At 39.6% G+C, this 20,583-nt stretch overlaps 1 protein-coding gene across 16 annotated transcripts in view; it reads left to right on the top strand.

Annotated features, from left to right (window-relative positions):
• Positions 1 to 20,583, top strand: part of ADAMTS6 (ADAM metallopeptidase with thrombospondin type 1 motif 6) — a 123,650-nt gene that overhangs the window by 81,735 nt on the left and 21,332 nt on the right. For all 16 annotated transcript variants that reach the window (XR_014161239.1, XM_081880711.1, XM_081880700.1 and 13 more), the window contains 7 exons: positions 1,144 to 1,289; positions 7,272 to 7,335; positions 13,862 to 13,964; positions 15,262 to 15,395; positions 16,353 to 16,476; positions 16,857 to 16,937; positions 20,385 to 20,548. Coding sequence is in view for 15 of the 16 variants with exons in the window: in XM_081880711.1 (XP_081736837.1) it covers positions 1,144 to 1,289; positions 7,272 to 7,335; positions 13,862 to 13,964; positions 15,262 to 15,395; positions 16,353 to 16,476; positions 16,857 to 16,937; positions 20,385 to 20,548 (816 nt within the window). In the remaining variant the exon portion in view is untranslated. The remainder of the gene's footprint in view (positions 1 to 1,143; positions 1,290 to 7,271; positions 7,336 to 13,861; positions 13,965 to 15,261; positions 15,396 to 16,352; positions 16,477 to 16,856; positions 16,938 to 20,384; positions 20,549 to 20,583) is intronic.

Here is a 20,583-nt window from a genome sequence, read left to right on the forward strand (position 1 = left end):
ACTTCCAGTAGCCCAGCCAGGATGGCCAGTGGTCAGGGATTATGGAGGTTATATTCCAACAATATCTGGAAGGTGCCACTTTGTCTACTCCAAGTTTAGATCAAGATTCTTGTATCAAGTTGGGTATTTTTACACACACACACACACACACACACACACACACACACAGCCCAAATCCAACCCAGATTATTTATTAAAAGATAATGTGACATTGTTTTGTACCATATCTGTGATAAGGTAAAATTCATGTTCAAATTTTACTGGATATGGGCAAATGTCTCATTATTTTGATAGGACAAATGGTTTCATTTTCTGTAATATTCTTCTCTTATTTTCTACAGTGAAACAAGACATCCAAATTTGGGCTTAAATCAGGACTGTAGGGCTTGGTCTAATTTGATATGAAAAAAATATTCCACTCAAGTTAAAGCACAATTTGTCTCAAACTAACTCAATGCCCTATCGTAAAAGAATAATAATAATCCAGGTTAAATGCTTTGCTGGTATCTGTCTTAAAATTTCAGTTTATATGTTCATTCAGTCTCTGAACAACTGGCTAGTCAGTAAGTTTAAATACTTTTTTCTTTGTTTCTAGTGTCTTGGCATTACTTTTATTATGTCTGCAGTGTAAGTGTAGATGAAATACTGCTTCAAATTCCTCTTCTATTGTAACATCATCTATACGTCAGTGTTTTTTTAAAGGAAAAGCAATAACCCTCATAAAAATTCCTAACTGGAGAATTTTCCATGTTGTGCTATTAAACCATTAGTTGAAATATAGGTGTGAGTTTGTTTCTTAAACACTCTTAAAAGTATACGTAATGTCTAAAGAACTGTTTCAGTAACTTGCAGTTTATTTAAATGAGAAATGGTAAGCTTGTGTATGAAAAGAAAAATGCTGTCTTGTTAAACTTTTATGTATGGTAGGGATTTATTATTCGGGCTAAGCCTAAAGATAAATAACAAATAGCACTTGCCTTCACCAATGACTAAACATGGCTAAAGAAATTTAAACCTCTGTATGTTATCTATACAAGAAATGCTGTTGCCTATAATTGGTCAGTTCCTGACCCATATATTTTTCTGTCCTGATAATTCTATCAGTTCAAAGCTAATTCTGTGTTTTCTATGAAATCTTTTCAGTGGTGTTATCAGGGAGAGTGCGTACCTTTTGGCACTTGGCCCCAGAGCATAGATGGGGGTTGGGGTCCCTGGTCAATATGGGGAGAGTGCAGCAGGACCTGCGGGGGAGGAGTCTCATCATCCGTAAGACACTGTGACAGTCCAGCGTAAGTAGCTAAAGTAAGCCAGAGCCAGCAAAAAAGGCATATTTGGAAATGTTTCAAAAGTGTGGTTTCACATGTTATCTGTAAAAACGTTTCAGTACCGTGCCAATACTTGTCTTTAAAATAGCAGACAGGATCAGCTATCCTGGAGAAGCTTTGCAGACATACTTTCACATTTTTAAATATATGCATTAAGCACACGCTATACAAATAGATTCTATATTTAATATTTAGAAGGTAATTTTTGCTTCTCACAGCTTCCATTTATGGAAAACAAACAGTCAGTAAATTCTACTTATGGTAATTAAAAGTTGTTTCAGGTGTTCATTAGTTTTGCAAACTTACTAAAAATGCAAACTAAATCTTAAGGTTTTGAATATTTGTCCCTACGAGACAATGGCCTAGTTTGCACACCACAGGAACAGGCTATTTGAGAATGTTTTAGCTGCTGGATGTGAAAGTAATCTATACAAAGTACCCTTTGGATTCTCACATCACTTTAAAGCCAACTGATTTAATGCAAAGTACGCAACAATTTCCACAGTGCTCATCCTCTGCTCCTTCTGCACCATGGACCAAACAAACAAACCAGAGCCTGGCTTGTCATGGCCTCCGAACCCAGACTTGCAGTTTGTTTCCTACAAACAAACAAACCATGAGCAGTAAACAAAGAACCAACTTTGGTTATAGCTTGTGGTTTGTTAAAGGGGAAATAAATCACAACGCTGGGTTCATATGCAACAAGATGACTCTGGCTTATTTTGTCCATGGTGCACCAGGAGCATTGCAATGAACTTCTGAGCTTTGCGCACCAGTATGCTGCTCCTTCACATTAAATCATAGTTTGGTTTAAACTATGGTTTAGTGTGATGTATGAAAGAGGACAGTGATGCTTTCAGTAGATTACTTTCATACAAGCTAGATGTTTATCATTTTCTTTAATAGGGTTCCTGAAAAGCCCTTATTGTGTTGCCATTAACATTTTTATTTCATAGTTCTTAATTACGCAATCATCTTATTACTCTTAAGAGTTGTTCAGAGAACATTATTGCCTGTATTCTGGTGTCACAGCTCCAAACTATGAGGTCATTTGTGTCCTCTCTATTCATAGCTTTGTCAGTTGCAAGCAAAGCTCTTAAAAGAGACCTTTTTTGGCTCAGAGCTCCGTATATACGCACACATGCACAATTGGTTGATTTCTGAGAACTGCAAAGTATGCTGAAAAACTGATAAAAGCAAAACCATAGTAAAGGCTGCTGCTCTTCTCCAAACCTAACATTTTAACACTCTTTTTACTAGTCTGTGCTTCACAGGCAATTATAGACAAGGACAAGAGACCTTAACTTTACAGTCACAGCTCTACTACCATCCCCTCTCCAGCATTCAGCACTGCCCACTGAAATCAATTTATCTAACCTCTTCCTTCCTTTTTTGTCTAGTGACAGAAGTATATTAAGTGAGTGTTGATGGCTCAGCTACATTCCATAAGGGAATTAAATTAAGAGAACACCGCAAGAGGACCCTTTACTCCCCTCTACCAAACATCAGATGACAGGTGTTTCAAAGTAGCTGCTGGACACTGAACTGCCTTTGAGGCCCTTTCAGATATTATAAACATATTATATTATATATAAACACTTTTGTGTAGTAAAATCATGAAGGTATACTAATCACAAATAGGCACATGCATTAGAAAATTGAACATCACTGTAAAAAAAAAGCCTGCAACATTATTATGTGGTTGTCAGATTAACCATATGATAGATGGGGTTCACAGATTCTGAACATATAATTATGGGGGGGGACCTTTACATAAGTCTAGTTTGAAACATGCCCCAACATCTTTATTATTAATAGTCTATTCTTCTTTGTCTTTCAGTGGGACTTCATGCTCACTTTGGCAGTTGCTTTCTTCACAAAGCCTTTTGTAGTAAAAATCATAAATACAGGATGACTCACTCTTGCAGTCAGGTTTAAGAAAGATATTGTCACAACTGGCTATCGTTTTATGTAGAAAAGTAATATGTATATTGTTATACATATGACTGTCAAAAACTAAACCATAGGGCTGACTGAACCTGTCTCCTCTCATTGGCATAAGATGGACCTGTGGAAGCTCAACAGTGGACCTCTGAGGGGGTCTGTCTCCATGCAGCCAGAGGCCCTTCTGGATTCATAACTGCCCTGCAATCTTTTACATTGTATCTTCTTCCCATATGGCTGTGTTCATATTTCCTTGCTGCTCATTTCTTTCCACTCCTTCACTGTTCCTAGATAACCTGTGTTTGCATCTACTCGCTGCTGCTTTGTGCCTTCTTGCTCATAACACCCCCCCACACGCACACACAAAAGAGCAGCATGAAACAGCTTGACTCACATAACACTACCTACTCCATCCTCCTCCAGTCATTTCCAACTCACACTCACATGGAGAACTCACGTGAACTGACTGATTACAGACACGGCCAGCATTAATTCATCTGACTGCACTAAATGGAAAAATTGCTGCAATAGTGGAATATCCATATCCATGACTAGAAAACTTTCACAATATGTTTCTCCATATGCATACATGCCCATGCTTATGCAGGCAACAACAGCCATATAGCTACTTGCCCCAGGTGAAGAAGCAATACAGCTCAAAAAAGAGAAAATGGGAGGATGGAACAGCAAGAAGGAAAGGATGAATGGGGACATAGAGAAAGTAGAAATCTCCTGATGTTGATAGCCAACCAGGAAAAACAATGATGGACTCTTCAGAGAAATAACCTTTTAAAGAGGAAATGAAGCACTGTACCTGGGTGGAACATTACCCTATGTGACAATCTTTGCGTTTTGTCCAGCCCACAAAGCTCTTGCATGCTGACCCATATTGTGTGAGCCATGACTTGGTTGCATATATAGCTTTTATACTATTGCTGGTTTGTTGTGCAACCGTTATTCCTGCTTTGGGTGGTTGCAATAGAAGGTGTGGACACAGCCTAGAGCTTTCTGGGATCCAGGTTTTGCAGTCTTTTATAACTGGACAAGTAAACATGTCATTGTGCTAGCACCAAATATGACAAGAAGTAGGGGCAAAGAGACCTGAGGTAATTCAGGATAGAACTTTGGCAAATTTTCCAAATGACTGCAACAGCAGTCATTTCCCAAGTTTTATGTTCTGCAGAAGCACAAGTTCTATATTGAGTGACTTCTTGGATGGAGCCAACCTTTGCTACTGTGTTTCTGGGAGCATTGATGGGTAACAAAAATAAAAACACTATAAATCAGCAACAAATTAAGAATCAAATTCTGCTGATCATTTTCTAGTGTTGTATTATTTTTTTTATTGTATTACTTCTGCAGTATATTTTATACATATTTTTGGTTTTCTGTACACCACTCTGATATATTATAATGTGAGTGGTTTATAAATCTTTTTAAATAAAATAGAAAAAATATGTTTAAATTCAGGCAAATAAGCTTAAAGAGGTCAGGAATAAATTGAACAAAAGACAATACTGAGTACAGTAAATCCTGGATAGCCACAGTCTGAAATTTAATTCAAGACTGTTAGCTTCTCCCTAGGAGCTCATTCCTCCTCCTGCTGTGCTTCCTCACTATTGTAAAGTACCAGTTAAACTTGCTTGATATTCTCTGAATCTTCATATCCCAGTCTCTATTCTACCCAGCAACCTGCTCTTTTCCCCCAGTTCCCTAATAATCCCTTCCACTAGATTTGTCCGTATATGGAAAAATTGGGCAAACCAAAGTGTGTGCATTCTGAACATCTATAGCACCAAGGGCTGCAATACTTGACAGTACCTCGGTGATTTTTTAAAATCTTGAAATGAAACAAACTGCCTTTAACAAATCAGAGGCATTGTGCTTGTGCAGTTTGGCAACAGGCTATATGATTATTACAAACCCTTGAAAATACAGTAGCAAATGGCAATTCATCAGGCTTTTTGGAATATAGCAGTTCTGTTTAAATTCATGTTCTCCACTCGAACTTTGTAATACCAACTATGTGCTGGGACATTTATATTTATCCATTACTTTTGTTTTATTAATGTCCAGTAATAAGCAATTACACTTTCACAACCCTGCTTTAGGATTCCTTACATTTGTCTTCTAAAATGCAATGTTGTCTGTGTCCAAGCTGCTACATAAATCCTTTAATGGGAGATTGGGCACTGCATCTTCCTCTATGCTTTAAAGAACTTAGACCTCTATACTTTTTATGGCATGGCTTTGCAAGGCAGTCTGGTCTTTATCTCATTGCTGAACTTTATAGGACTGGACATTCCTTTCTAATCATCACCACTGCAGAGCCCCTGGATATTTGGCTTTCAGAGTAGTCTGACTGATTTCAGTGAATACACACTGGTTTAATTTTTTTCAGGATTTATTCCACATCAGCTGCTTACATAATAATATACTTTTCTGCGAAACACCAGCATTCGTAGGTACTGGAATATATGTGTTAAGGCATATCTCAAATGTTTTAATTCATATATAACATTTATACATTTAAAAACACAATGGTCAAAAGAATTATACTTCAGTCCAGCTACAGTACTTCATTTTCTACTCTGTGCAAAGAAAACCACTCTAGGTGGGCAGGAACATGGTCTGTAACAATTTTAAACTTTGCATAGAAGAAAACAAGAAAGCTCTTTTGCATAGTTGAGTGCTGTGCATATTTTCTGACCCTTTGGGTCTCAACTAATTTCATTTAACAACAATGGATACATTTAAATGCAGGAGAGCACTTTTGAATCCCATAAGCTTAACTTCTTCATTGTAGTGAATAGGGCATAAAAGTGCAAATTGTCTGGATCCTGTCCATTATATTCAGCATTTTAAAATATTAAAATAAAATCACATTTTATTTTAAGTAACAAAAACTCAGAAAAATTGCATGTTACATGGTTTTGAAAATCATGTTTATCAGCAGATATTACAACCATGTGATACCTTGCTTGTGTGACCAGAAATGCCATATTATTTCATAACATACTATACAACACATTAAGTAATAAATGGATGACAAAAGACCAGACTGGATAATACTTGAGTCCTATTAAATCCTAGATAACTACTCCCCATCTAGTCATGTAATATCGCCCTGATTCTTTTCAAATATTAGTAGCAATGGAAAAGAATAGAATTTTACAAACTCTTATAGTTAATCATATAAACGTATCTTTAATTTTGTTTATATGTCCTCTGAAGTCTTCTAAGGCTGCAATCCTATATACACATACCAGAGAGCAAGTCCCATTGAACTTAGTGGGATTTATTTCTGAGCGAAGATGTAAAGGATTGCACTGTGAATTATTCAAGTGACATTTGCTTATAATGTGTGTGTGTGCTTAGGATAATAGCCAAGATGAAGAACATTACCTTAAACACATACAAAGATTAGCACTAGTCTAGTGAGGTTTTTGAACAATTATTGTTGTCAAATTGAAATAATAATCAGGAACTCGGGTATTAGAGAATATCAACTTGACCTTAGTAATGAAAAGCAGTGTTTCCTTAATTTTGATTCATCTTAGTCTAATGCTAAAATTTCTGCACCAGCAAATAAGTGCTTAGATCTAGAAGTAATGACTTCCACTAACAGAGTGTTACAAATGCTGTGTCATGGTGTGTTTTTACTGCTGCTGCCTACTGGTAGCAGAATAAATGTTTAGAACTTGAGTATTAATTTAAAACATTAGTAGAATATATAACTTGCCACATTTTTTCTGCTTTTTGTGGGAGTGATACAAAAAAGAAGAAATTGTGTTTTACCTTCCTTTTCTGCAGTGTAATTTTACAAATATATTTGCCAGCTGAGTTTGTATTACTGAAATCTGAAATTTCTAAAAATATACAGCATCATCAATTTGTATTAGAAAAGAATTGTGGGGGGAAATGTCCTGTAGTGTGTAATTTTTTTTATCATTGCTTAACTTAATATGAACATATGCATAAATGGCATACAATTTTTTCCAGACCTTCAGGTGGAGGAAAATACTGCCTTGGAGAAAGGAAAAGATATCGCTCCTGTAATACTGATGTGAGTAATTCAAAGTTAAGCTAAAATCCAACAATCTTAGATGAGGTGGAGGAGAATTTATTTATTAAATTTGTATATAACCCCTCATCTGAAGATCTCAGGGTGGTACACAAGATAAAAACACAAAAACACAAAAACAAAACAATAACCCCCCTCCTACAAACACATTTCAAAGGATATAGGGTGTTAATCAGCTAATGGTTGGGTTGAAGACAAATGTTTCTGCCTGGTGCCTGAAAGTGTATAATGAAGGCCTTCCTGGGATGAACATTCAACAGATGGGGAGCCATCTGTAAGCCTCCCTGGGATGAACATTTGACAGATGGGGAGCCACCACAGAAAAGGTCCATTCTCATATTGCCACTCTCTGGGCCTCTTGTGGAGGAGACTTACAGAGAAGAGCCTCCAATGATGATCGGAGGGTTTGGGTTCATTAGGAGAAATGTATCTTGCCTTTGAGCAATATGTGGCATCCTCATGTCCAATCAGAAACACATTTCAAATAAGACCAATGGTTCGTCTCCTTGTTTTCAACCTTATGCTGGTAGTGCACATATGCTGGTACAGGAATGAACTGACATATCCTCATTGCTACACTGGTGTAACTGAAGTTCTGCTAGCATTCCATAATTTCACTGTTGTAGTGGAGCTTCCACTATAGGTCTTCACATGATGTACCTCAAGGGTAGAATTTTACTCTTAGTGCTGCTTGATATTTCTATCTTCCACTTTTAAGCACGAAGGACTGGGAGACCAGGGTTCAAATTCCCACTCGGCCATGTGACCTACCTCACTGAGTTGTTGTGATGAGAAAATAAAGAGGGAGGAGAACTATGTACACCACCTTCAGTTCCTTGAAGGAAAGCAGGATCAATCAGTTAAGAAGACAAAGTACATTCTGATAAATAGTTAAAAGCTGCAGTCATATCTAATACTGAAATACTGAGAGCAAGGTTTAGAGTATTCTTTAAATTAAGAAAGGCAGAAAACTGTAACAATTTTTCTCCATTGTGCTTTTTGCTGCATTTTAAAGGTAGTATACATGAAGCTATTCGTGAAGTTTTGATTATCAACAGTTCCCTTCAGAGATTGCATTCCCATTGTTACCTTTGGAGTAAAGGCTAAATTCCATTTACTATTATGAGAAAATGTGAAGGGAGGAAAAATAATATTTTTAATGAACACTCCTTTTAGATCTTAATATAGTTAACATTTTATCATATCAAAATATATTAATAATTATCTTCTTAACAGTGCCTTGTCTGCATTTCATTTTTAATATGTACACATGTTTTGAATTAGTGTAATGTCATGAGGGGATGCACAAATGTTCTGACATTCAGCAGTTTAAGTCCTACTGTAACATAAGTGGTGATTAAAAACTGTAGTCATTGATTGTAAATTTATTAACATGGCTTTAATGAAACACAAAGTTGCTGAGATAGACCCATTTTCAGGATTTATGACAGACCTTATTACTCATCACTCTTTGAAGCAAAAGACATTGGAAGGGAGAGACATTTGATTAATGTGTGAATTAAAAGGCCACAAGTTTTGTGTGCTTGTCATTATTTTAATGAAGAATGTGATGCTTACACCCACTGACATTTGTAGGGGTTTCTTGTGTCAGCATTCACTATTCCTTTTGTAATTTAAAAAGTATTACTCCCTAAAGTTCTTATTATTCCTAAACAAAAATCTCAGCATTTTTACTTCAAACAACAGCTAATTTTCCTTCTCTTCCCTTTGACCCTTTTAATCCTTTAGAAAAAGCATAGACAACTCCAACACATTCTTCAACAAAAGCCTTCAGACATTGTTTGGCCTTTGATGGATAACATGTTTCCTAATATTAAAATTGAGGGAATAAGATTAAACCTAATCTGTAAAACCTGGAAACAAGAAGTACCAGCAACTTCCAGCTTTACCAGTTATCTCATATTGTAAGCTGGTTTGCATATACTGTAACTCTTAACCAGAGCTCTCCAAACTGTATGTCGTGACATGTTAGTGTGTCGGCTGCAGTGTGTAGGTGTGTCACACGAATGCTCCCCACGTTCCTCCCAAGGCTGGAAAGGGGTTAGTTTAACCTAGGGGTCGGCAAGGCTTACCTTACCTGGGCCGGTTCACTGCCGTGGAGCCCTCTCTGTGGGCCAGATCCTGTGAGTGTGTGCGCTCGCGATTTCCGACGCCTGTGTCTGTGAAGAGGTGATTTCTGGCACTGCTCAGTGAGTCCCTGTGTCGTGCTGCGCCAGTTTAGCACAGTGTGCGGGGACTCGCCGAGTGGGCAGCTCGGTTCAGGAATGGCTTGTGGGCCAGTAAAATGACCCCCATGGGCCGCTTATGGCCCATGGGCCTTAGGTTGCTGACCCCTGGTTTAACCTTTGGTTTGCTAGTAAAACAATTACTGTGTCGCAAAATGATGCATGCCTAAAAAGCATGTCATCAACATGAAAAGCTCTGCTCTAAACCATAGTTCAGCACTACGCCTGCAAGCCCACACTCTCCTCCCTTCACTCTCCTTTGCCGGACAGAACAATGAGGATGCAATGGAGGCAGCAAAGTATGCCTTATTTGCTGCCTTCGCTGTCACTAAGTGGGCTCAATGATGAGCCCCCACCAGTTTTCGATTGCATTTGACTCTCATTCAAGCCACCTCCCAGCCTATTTCCTCAACCTAAGCTCTGGATACAGATAGGTAGCCGTGTTGGTCTGCCATAGTCAAAACAAAATAAAAAAATTCCTTCCAGTAGCACCTTAAAGACCAACTAAGTTAGTTCTTGGTATGAGCTTTCGTGTGCATGCACACGTCTTCACACTTCTTCTGTGTATCTGAAGAAGTGTGCATGCACACGAAAGCTCATACCAAGAACTAACTTAGTTGGTCTTTAAGGTGCTACTGGAAGGAATTTTTTTATTTTGTTTTGACTAAGCTCTGGAGTATACCAGGGAACCAAACAGACTCTACGAAGCAGAAGAGGGCACTCCAGAGCGATCGTGTCAACTGCTTGAGCCATTTGGATGTTCCAGGGGTTGGCCAGGGCTTCAGCAAGAGTACCATTGGATCCATCTGCCTCAGAGTGCAGACCACCCTAATAGGTCCTCTGCAGAGGGGGAAAGGTGCTGGAAGCCTAAATCTCAACAGGAAGTGATATGACCATGACAAGGGATTGATGTCAATATCCCCCACTTTCAGATCTCCTAGCTGAGAAAACAAGGTCCAGAGTATGGCCTGCCACATGTGTTGCTGACATGTTGGGACATCCCCATGGCCGTCATGGCAGTCATGAAGTCCTGAGCCACCTCAGAGCCAGTCACCTCCGCATGGATGTTGAAGTCTCCCGAAACCAGCAGTCTTGGTTTGGTTAACACTGTCTCTAATGAGATCAGCTCAGACAGGAAGACTGCTGGGCAGCCGAACTGGTCACACTCCCCTATATCTTCCTTTGATGACCAGCAGCCAGTAAGCTTCAGAAGGTGTACTTACTTTAAAGAGCAAGACTCCACCATCACTGGCTATTCTTTGTACCTCTTTTAGCTGGAAGAGTTAGAAAAAGGGTGAAAGTACATGCCTCAAGTAGCAACTGCCACTTGAAATGAAGAAATCCATAATAAAAACTTTCCCATTTTCTTGCCAGAGGGAGAGAGCTTGCACAGGCAATTGTGCCGTGGATTGCATCCTTTAAGGTCACATCTGACAATTTAACAAGGTAATCCACTACACATTCTGTTGCAAAATACAGAGCAAGATTCTCCCTTTCCCTTGGCAAAGCACTTGCCAATAAAGTGAAAAATCGAACCACAGAATTCTATTGTTTATGTGAAAACATTTTTCTCATGGTTGGCTTGACTTTTGGCAGGAGTTTCGTTCCCTACCAAACCAGTGACTTTGATGCCCACATTGAGCAATACAAAATCCAAGTACAGTGCTTCCTGTTAACTGGGTGACCTGCAGAGCCATGACCTAGAGAAAGGTGCTTTCTCCAAATGACTAGAAAGGCTTGCACATTTCAACAATAAGCAAATCTCCCAATCAGAAGTGAAAAAGAATGCCTTTCTTGTAGTTCCACCCTCCCTCATTTAACCACACACATTTAACACCATCCCTCATTTTGGCCATGACCAAACCACAGAGAAAATGTCATGTCTTGCAGTTGAAACCAGTCAAAGAAAAAGACATTTGCCTGAGGTAGTGTTTCTCAGACAGTGGGCCTTGAGTCGTTTTCAGTACTTCAGCTTACCCTTATTTGCCCAAGTAAAGTTGATCAGGATACATAAATGTTGGTGGATGTGAAGAAGATTCCCCTGTAATTAATGCAAAAGCCTGTTGTTGTTTAGTCATTTAGTTGTGTCCGACTCTTCGTGACCCCATGGACCAGAGCACGCCAGACATTCCTGCCTTCCACTGCCTCCCAAAGTTTGGTCAAACTCATGCTGGTAGCTTTGAGAACACTGCCCAACCATCTCGTCCTCTGTCGTCCCCTTCTCCTTGTGCGGTCAATCTTTCCCAACAACAGGGTCTTTTCCAGGGAGTCTTCTCTTCTCATGAGGTGGCCAAAGTATTGGAGCCTCAGCTTCACGATCTGTCCTTCCAGTGAGCACTCAGGGCTGATTTCCTCAAGAATGGAGAGGTTTGATCTTCTTGCAGTCCATGGGACTCTCAAGAGTCTCCTCCAACACCATAATTCAAAAGCATCAATTCTTCAGCGATCAGCCTTTTTTATGGTCCAGCTCTCACTTCCATACATCACTACTGGGAAAACCATAGCTTTAACTATAAGGACCTTTGTTGGCAAGGTGATGTCTCTGCTTTTTAAGATGCTGTCTAGGTTTGTCATTTCTTTTCTCCCAAGAAGCAGGCATCTTTTAATTTTGTGACTGCTGTCACCATCTGCAGTGATCATAGAGCCCAAGAAAGTAAAACCTCTCACTGCCTCCATTTCTTCCCCTTCTATTTGCCAAGAGGTGATGGGCCCAGTGGCCATGATCTTCGTTTTTTTGATGTTGAGCTTCAGACCATATTTTGCACTCTCCTCTTCCACCCTCATTAAAAGGTTCTTTAATTCCTCCTCACTTTCTGCCATCAAGGTTGTGTCATCTGCATATCTGAGGTTGCTGATATTTCTTCCGGCAATCTTAATTCTGGCTTGGGATTCATCCAGCCCAGCCTTTCGCATGATGAATTCTGCATATAAGTTAAATAAGCAGGGAGACAATATACAGCCTTGCCGTACTCCTTTCCCAATTTTGAACCAATCAGTTGTTCCATATCCAGTTCTAACTGTAGCCTTCTTGTCCCACATAGAGATTTCTCAGGAGACAGATGAGGTGATCAGGCACTCCCATTACTTTAAGAACTTGCCATAGTTTGCTGTGATCGACACAGTCAAAGGCTTTTGCATAGTCAATGAAGCAGAAGTAGATGTCTTTCTGGAACTCTCTAGCTTTCTCCATAATCCAGCGCATGTTTGCAATTTGGTCTCTTGTTCCTCCGCCCCTTCGAAATCCAGCTTGCACTTCTGGGAGTTCTCAGTCCACATACTGCTTAAGCCTGCCTTGTAGAATTTTAAGCATACCCTTGCTAGCGTGTGAAATGAGTGCAATTGTGCGGTAGTTGGAGCATTCTTTGGCACTTCCCTTCTTTGGAATTGGGCTGTAGACTGATCTCCAATCCTCTGGCCACTTGAATGTTGGTGGATGTGAAGAAGATTGTCCTGTAATTAATGCAAAAGCCTCTATCTGTTCAAGTAGTAATACAAGAGCTGAACATCATTCATGTTTCACATTCCCCACATGTATAAGACATTTTAGTCACATTTTATAAACTGACTGGAGAAACATGATGCAGCAACCTACATTGACTGCTATTACCTGATTCTATTAAACTTATATAGCATTATCTTTGATTTAGCAAAGCCTTGCTCTCATCTTAGCATTCATATAGCACAACCATTGACAATAATAAGTCTTTGAGGTTGAGTCCTGTGAGATTGAGCTCCAGCAAAGCAACCTAGGGCATTAGATAGGAAGGTTTAATTCTGGACACAACAAATTGAAATCAAAATAGTTCAGTATACTTAACTGAGGTGGCAATTATATTCATATTTATCTGACTAGACATGCATAGGACTGCGAACCTATTCTGTGAACTGCCCTGAGATCTTGTGATGAGGGGTAGTATATAAGTAATAATAACTGCATTTTAATTAGGATTATGACCAGCAGTTTTAAAATTGTGATACTAATGAAGAATTTGTGCCTAGTCTTTACATAAACAAAGTGAATAATGACATGCATTTGAATTAAAAGGTTCATTTTACGTTCTTAAAATAACTTTGTAACTGACATTCCAGTTTTAAAATCAAAGAAGCAGAATAAAAAAAGCAAGCAATTATGATATATTGTTTGGCAACTTTATTTGAAACAACTTTTATTGTGAAATTCAGTGGTCTCATGCAGAGCCATTAATGTGTGCCTTTTAATATTTAAGTTTAGCAAATACTAACTTATTTTATTTTTTTATTAGCCATGTCCTTTTGGGGCCCGCGATTTTCGAGAAAAACAGTGTGCAGACTTTGACAATATGCCTTTCCGAGGAAAATATTACAACTGGAAACCATATACAGGAGGTAATACATTGTTTTGTAATCATAGTGCTTGAAGAAGACATGGTGTTGAGGCCTTTACCTGTCCAAATGGACCTTGGGGGGATGGCATAAGCACTACTGCTGATATTCATATCCAAGCCCTCAATACTTAGCGTTCTACAGCATTCTACAGGCTATATAACAGGTAGTGGCATATCATTATCTTAAGCAGGTCAATAGCCCGTCATTTGAACTTCCCTACAGGTTATTTCTTCTTCAAGTGTATGGAGGCTCAAACTAGAACTGGATTGTGGCTGAGCAGGTTTGTCAGAAAGGAGGCTCTTGCTGAGAAGGATATTCTGGAGGACTATCTGGATTGTTCAAACCAAAAATACTCACTGATGCTGGAACTGAATTCCAAGCTCTCCCTCTTAGCATATGCCTAGTCCAGTGATGGCCAGACTTGGCCCTCCAGCTGTTTTGGGACTACAAGTCCCATCATCCCTGACCACTGGTCCTGTTAGCCAGGGATGATGGGAGTTTTAGTCCCAAAACAGCTGGAGGGCCAAGTTTGGCCATCACTCGCCTAGTCCAAGGCTACCCAATTCCTTTTTAACATCAGAACAGCTAAGCCAATGTCATCAGTATAAGTGGGTCAGGCAGAGAGGCTAGAGGCTGAAGACGAAATTATAAGTGTGAAGAAGACATGGAGAGTACAGAACCAGGCTGACCCACCCATTAGGCAAAATGAGGCAATTGCCTTTGTTGGCCAGGAGCAGAGGTGGCAAATTAGCACAATTCCGAACCCTGCTTGCTTGCCTTGCCTGCTTGCCCACCGCTGCTCTCCCCCCTGCATGCTTGGCACACTGTTCCTGGGGTGCCTTGGTTGCAGCAGAGGTGATCAGTAGTTGCTCAACCTTTCATCAACCACTTTGAGGTTGTTTAACTGCTTTGCATTCCTTCTTACAATCAAGTGGTATATAAATTTTATGAAATAAATATGAAATGATAGAAATACTGTGCCCACAGGCATTGGCTGCACAGTATTGGTAGTGTCAGTGGCGACCACAAAGCTGTCTGCAGGGGTAGCAGCTGGTGTCAAAAATGGCTGCAGCAGTTGCAGTGGCAAGAAATGGTGGGCCATGGTTCTCCCCACTTACCACCTTGTGCACATATTGTGAACTTATGAATTGTAAATAGTATAGTATAGTATAGTATAGTATAGTATAGTATAGTATAGTATTATAATATAATATAATATAATATAATATAATATAATATAATATAATATAATATAATATAATATAATATAATATAATATGTGTTTTTATTTGCCTAGGTGGTGTTAAGCCATGTGCATTAAACTGCTTAGCAGAAGGTTACAACTTTTATACGGAACGTGCCCCTGCAGTGATTGACGGAACGCAGTGCAATGCAGATTCGCTAGATATTTGTATCAATGGAGAATGCAAGGTACCATGCTTCTTATTAATTTACACCATTTCAACTAGAAAACGTTTCCCTATCAGTACCTCATCTAGTGTAAGAGCTGCCAATAATAAACTATTTGGGGTACCCATCCTTTTCCATGGGGTTCAGAGAAGTTTCCAGACTAGCAGCACTTGTGCCAGTTTGAGTGATCTGCTTTGAATGGTGGCTCTAAATTAAAGGAGCTGCTGAGAGTAGAACATCCTGAACTTCTCTGAATTGTTGCATGCACATGTTTCTTAATTACGTTCCAGATATAAACAAACAAATAACTAAAAACATTCTTTCAAGTGCATGAAGAAAACTAGAAAATACTATAACTGCTACTTGTTGGTTTGTTTTTTGATTACCAACAATATTAGCAATCTGATCCTAAGGTGCATCAGCATCCAAGTGCTTAGGATGGGGGAATAGCAGGTACAGCAGTGCAGTGTCACAAAACAGTGGAATGGTGTGCAGTAGTACCTTGGTTTACGAACTTAATTCGTTCCGGAAGTCTGTTCTTAAACCAAGGCAAGCTTTCCCTACTGAAGCCTCCTGCCGCCGGTGCCCTTCCACTGTTTGGCTTCCATTTGTCTTCTGAAGTAAAGTTCACTAACCAGAACACCTACTTCCGGTTTTGTGGAGTTTGCATACTGAATAGTTCATTAATAGGGCTGGTAACCAAGGTACCACTGTAATTTATAATGGGCAATGCAAAATATGCGGTACAAATGTTCAGGTGTTCATGTAAAGAAATAATAGCTTATTATTATTTGCAGTTTCTCATTGTCATCACCATAAAAAAGAAAAGCAAGAGAGGTTTCACAACAATTTGGTTTGAGAATAATTTAAGAATGCCATTAATTTGGCCATAAATTTCTAAAACCACTGTCCCCAGTGTTTTTAACTGAGGATGCAATTATCTTATTGCATAATTATTCTGATTATACCTATTTTCAGCATGTCGGGTGTGACAATATTTTGGGATCAGATGCTAAAGAAGACAGATGTCGAGTATGTGGAGGAGATGGGAGTACATGTGAAGCTATCGAAGGTTTTTTCAATGACACATTGCCCAGAGGAGGTAAGTGTGAAGGCATTTGCCAAAATTTTCTTAACTCTAAAAGGACTACAGTTTAGGAAATAACTAAATATAGCAGTAACTCTTGCTGATACCATTCCCCCCCCCCCACTACAGTCTACCCAGCTGTTGGATTGGGCATGACTTATTTGAGTCCCTGTCCATTTGTCACAAAACTATTCTGGTGCTGGTTAATATAAAATTGTTGCCTACTTTTGACCCAGCCCTGTTACTTCTTCCTTCCATCATTTCCTGCTACTTGCATGTTTACAACATGGTTCTTTTTAATCCTTTCAATATTATATTGTAATTTCTAGAAAATTTACAAGCATGGGTGCAGCTATAAACGATAACATAAAATAAGTTTCACCTTTGTCCTGTAGGCTACATGGAAGTGGTTCAGATTCCAAAAGGTTCTGTTCACATTGAAATCAAAGAAGTGGCTGTGTCAAAGAATTACATTGGTAAGAGGATGCTCTTATATTGCTTGTAAAAACTCAATTAGGGTTGGATTCAAATAACAAAATTATGGCATGCACCGGATTACATACAGTTGCATACAAATAACATTAAGACTGCCTATTTATCTAACCCCATTTAATTTATGAGCATATGTATCTGTCATTGCATTTAACATGTCTGTTTTTAATTTCTTTTAAGTAACAGCCACAATGACCTGATCAGGGCTGTGGTGTGAGGAGAGGGGTGTTAATTCTTCCCCTTCTATGAACCACATAAAAATTTCCAGCCCACCCTAAAGCTGTTGGTAGCCTTGAAAGGAAAACTTATGTTGGTAGAAGTGGAAGCTGTCTTCTGAAGCTAGCAGCAGCTTCAGGGTGTTTAATTTAATCAGGTGGAAAGAGTTAACTTTTCCATCTCAAATACCACAGTCCTGTTGCTTATTTCTACCCCCAGCTGCTGTTTAACAAAAAAGTGCCATGTTGAATGTAATCATGCCTTTAATGCCACAGCTAGGTTGCCTTGAGAGGCACATGTTGGGTTGAATGTACATTTATTGCACTGATTGGCTCTTCCCCCTGGCCAGCACAGTGTCTCCTGGGTCCCCACCAGACCCAGTAAGAATTCAGCCAATCTGCGACAAGCCCAGGGGACAGGCCCTGGGAGAAGACTAAGTGGCAGTAGTCTTCACTCTGGTCCGCTCCCTGCTCATTTCAGCAGGTCGGCGCTGTTCACCACAGCACATTTGGCCCAGAGCACCACCCACTCAGCCCACCCTCTAATCTCTCTTTATATTTGCAGCCTCACTTTTCTTCTACAGGTCTGTAGGCTTTGCTATGGTTTATAATGGTTGTTGTTTTCAGAGCTGGGAATGAATTTTTCCTGTGTACATTGGTACCTCGGGTTAAGTACTTAATTCCTTCCAGAGGTCCATTCTTAACATGAAACTGTTCTTAACCTGAAGCAACATGTTAGCTAATGGGGCCTGCCGCTGCACTGCTGCTGCACAATTTCTGTTCTTATCCTGAAGCAAAGTTCTTAACCCGAGGTACTATTTCTGGGTTAGCGGAATCTGTAACCTGAAGCATATGTAACCTGAAGCGTATGTAACCCGAGGTACCACTGTACCAGGTTTTGCCTTCCCCATAGCAATAGTCACAACTTTGGCAGTTTAGGCCTTGGGTGGAATCCTTTAGACCAGCATCTGATGAAGGGGTGAAGTGGTGACTCACCTGCTTCTTGCAGTGGCTTTAACGGGTACCCCGTTAGCGGGGTCTTGAGGGAAGTCAGAACTGTGTGGCTGAAGGGCCATAGAGCTTCCCTCAGTGACTTGGGAGAAACCATCTGTGTAAACCTGTGTTTTGGGATGGTCCCATCTCCCCCCTAACTGACCCTGTCATGCCTCAGACCCCCAGCAGGGGGCTGAGAGTGATATATGCCCAATGCCTATGCCAAGGCTTACCTACACCTCAAATCAATAAAGTTGTGTCCATTTTAAACCCAAATTGTTGTCGTGATCCATTATTTTACCCCTTGGGTGGCTTAGCTCCCATGGGAGGGGGTACTGCTGGTGCAAATTTCAGCTGTTCCGCGCCTGCTTGCTTTGCTCTAAGACACAGAAGTAAGACAGGCAGTTTCTAAGAGCAGAGTTGTGGGGGTTATGGACAGTGGCGTAGCGTGGGGGGTGCAGGGGGGGCCGGCCGCACCGGGCGCAACATCTGGTTGTTAGGGTTAGGGGTAGGGTTAGGGGGCGCAAATCCACGGGTTAGGGGGCGCAAATTACTTGCCTTGCCCCGGTGCTGACAACCCACGCTACGCCACTGGTTATGGAAATTGGGGCTCTGAGGAAAGTGGGTGGGGCCTCAAGTAAGTTGATCCCTAATATTCGGGAAGCAGAGAGTATTTCAGGCTAATGGTAAAAGACCAGCTTGTGTTAGTTAATTCTGACATCTGATTAATATTTTGTTTGTTTGTTTGTCTATTTATAAGCTGCCCTTTTCATAAAATATATAAAGGCAGCTTACAATATAAAAAATAATGTGAGCTGCTGTCTTGGATAACCACTTTCACTTAAGTCAGATCCCCATTCCTCAGTGGTAATTTTTAAAACCAGTAATAATGAAGATTGAATGAATGCCATGGTTACTTCCTGTGCCATCACCACTGGCTCCCAGAAAGTGAGGCAGCAGCATAAGAAATAAATTGAATCTGTCTAATCCTCATGGTTTTTGATTAAAACCATTATTATTACAACAATGAGACCTGACCACACAGAAAATGTCAGTTATGCAATGCAGATTCACATAGATTAATTCTCAGTCCTTTCCTTTTCTGGGGTCTTTACCCTGTGCCATTCTTCTACTACAAACTGCATGAGTTTAAGGTATCTCTGAAGCATTTTGTCATTTTTTATTTTGAATTAAGAACTAGTCATGTTTAGAATTGGAGTAGTTTCCATTGGTTTCTTAACTCCAGAAATCTCTGAAGCAGACTGAAATAAGATACAGCTCCACTGCAACTTATTAAGCTGTTTCCAGTACTGGGCACCAAACAATATAGGTAGATTTAATGTGATATTATATACTGATTACTACTTTTGTAAGTGTGGGAATAATTAAATGACAGTGTGGGAATAATTAAAATGGTTTAGTATCCGTGCAAAAGTGGTAGTGGCAAATGCTAGTGTGTAAGGTGGAATAAAAAAATCAACAAAAGGAGGAGAAGTAGAAAAATGCATTGCTAAGTTGTCTTGCCCATGCCCTCCCTTCTTCTCCACGAAATAGTATACTTTAGGTTTTGTCTGCAAAACCTGGAACAGTTGTACATTGGCTTTGTGCCTGAATGTAGCCACCACAAGTGATTCTTGCCAACTTGTGGTCCCAAGCCACAGGATCCATGTTACAGCCACAGTTACAAAAATGTTTGTTAAATATTACCCTGTAACACCCTAGAGAACAAAGATACCGATTGGATATTTTAATGCCTATAGTTACCTAGTTATAGAATGAAAACTAAAACAAACAAAATATTAGAAAAATTGTTCTAATTAGAGAGCTAGAGTTATACTGTGACTGCCACAAAAGAATAATTAGAAACAAACAAAATTTCTTTGGAAAGTAACATTGTCATCATTTTAAAAATAGATCATACTGTGGCAGACAAAGTAAGCATAACATTGATTTATGCAAATTTCTGAAGCTGAACTAGAATTTCTGAAGCTGAACTAGGATATTAAAAGCTGTTCAACAACCCTTTGCAAGTTTAAGAGAACTGTAGAATACTCATGATCCATAGAATCTTTTCTTGCTGACAGTGGGGGGTGGGGGTCAGATCTTTATCTCTTCACCACTGAAAAGCCAAATCACCTTTCAATCACCTAAATTCACTATGACATCATTTGATGCTACACTTTGAATCCCTGATTGTTTAATCACTTTGTGCATTTTTTTAAGCTTTAAAATCTGAGGATGATGACTATTATATTAATGGTGCCTGGACTATCGACTGGCCTAGAAAATTCGATGTTGCTGGGACAGCTTTCCATTATAAAAGGCCAGCAGATGAACCTGAATCTTTGGAAGCCTTAGGCCCTATCTCAGAAAATCTCATAGTCATGGTAAAGTAGTTCAATTACCTTTGTAAAATATCTGA

The sequence above is a fragment of the Podarcis erhardii genome, assembly GCF_964252035.2.
Source record: "Podarcis erhardii genome assembly, chromosome: 11".
NCBI lineage: Eukaryota > Metazoa > Chordata > Lepidosauria > Squamata > Lacertidae > Podarcis > Podarcis erhardii.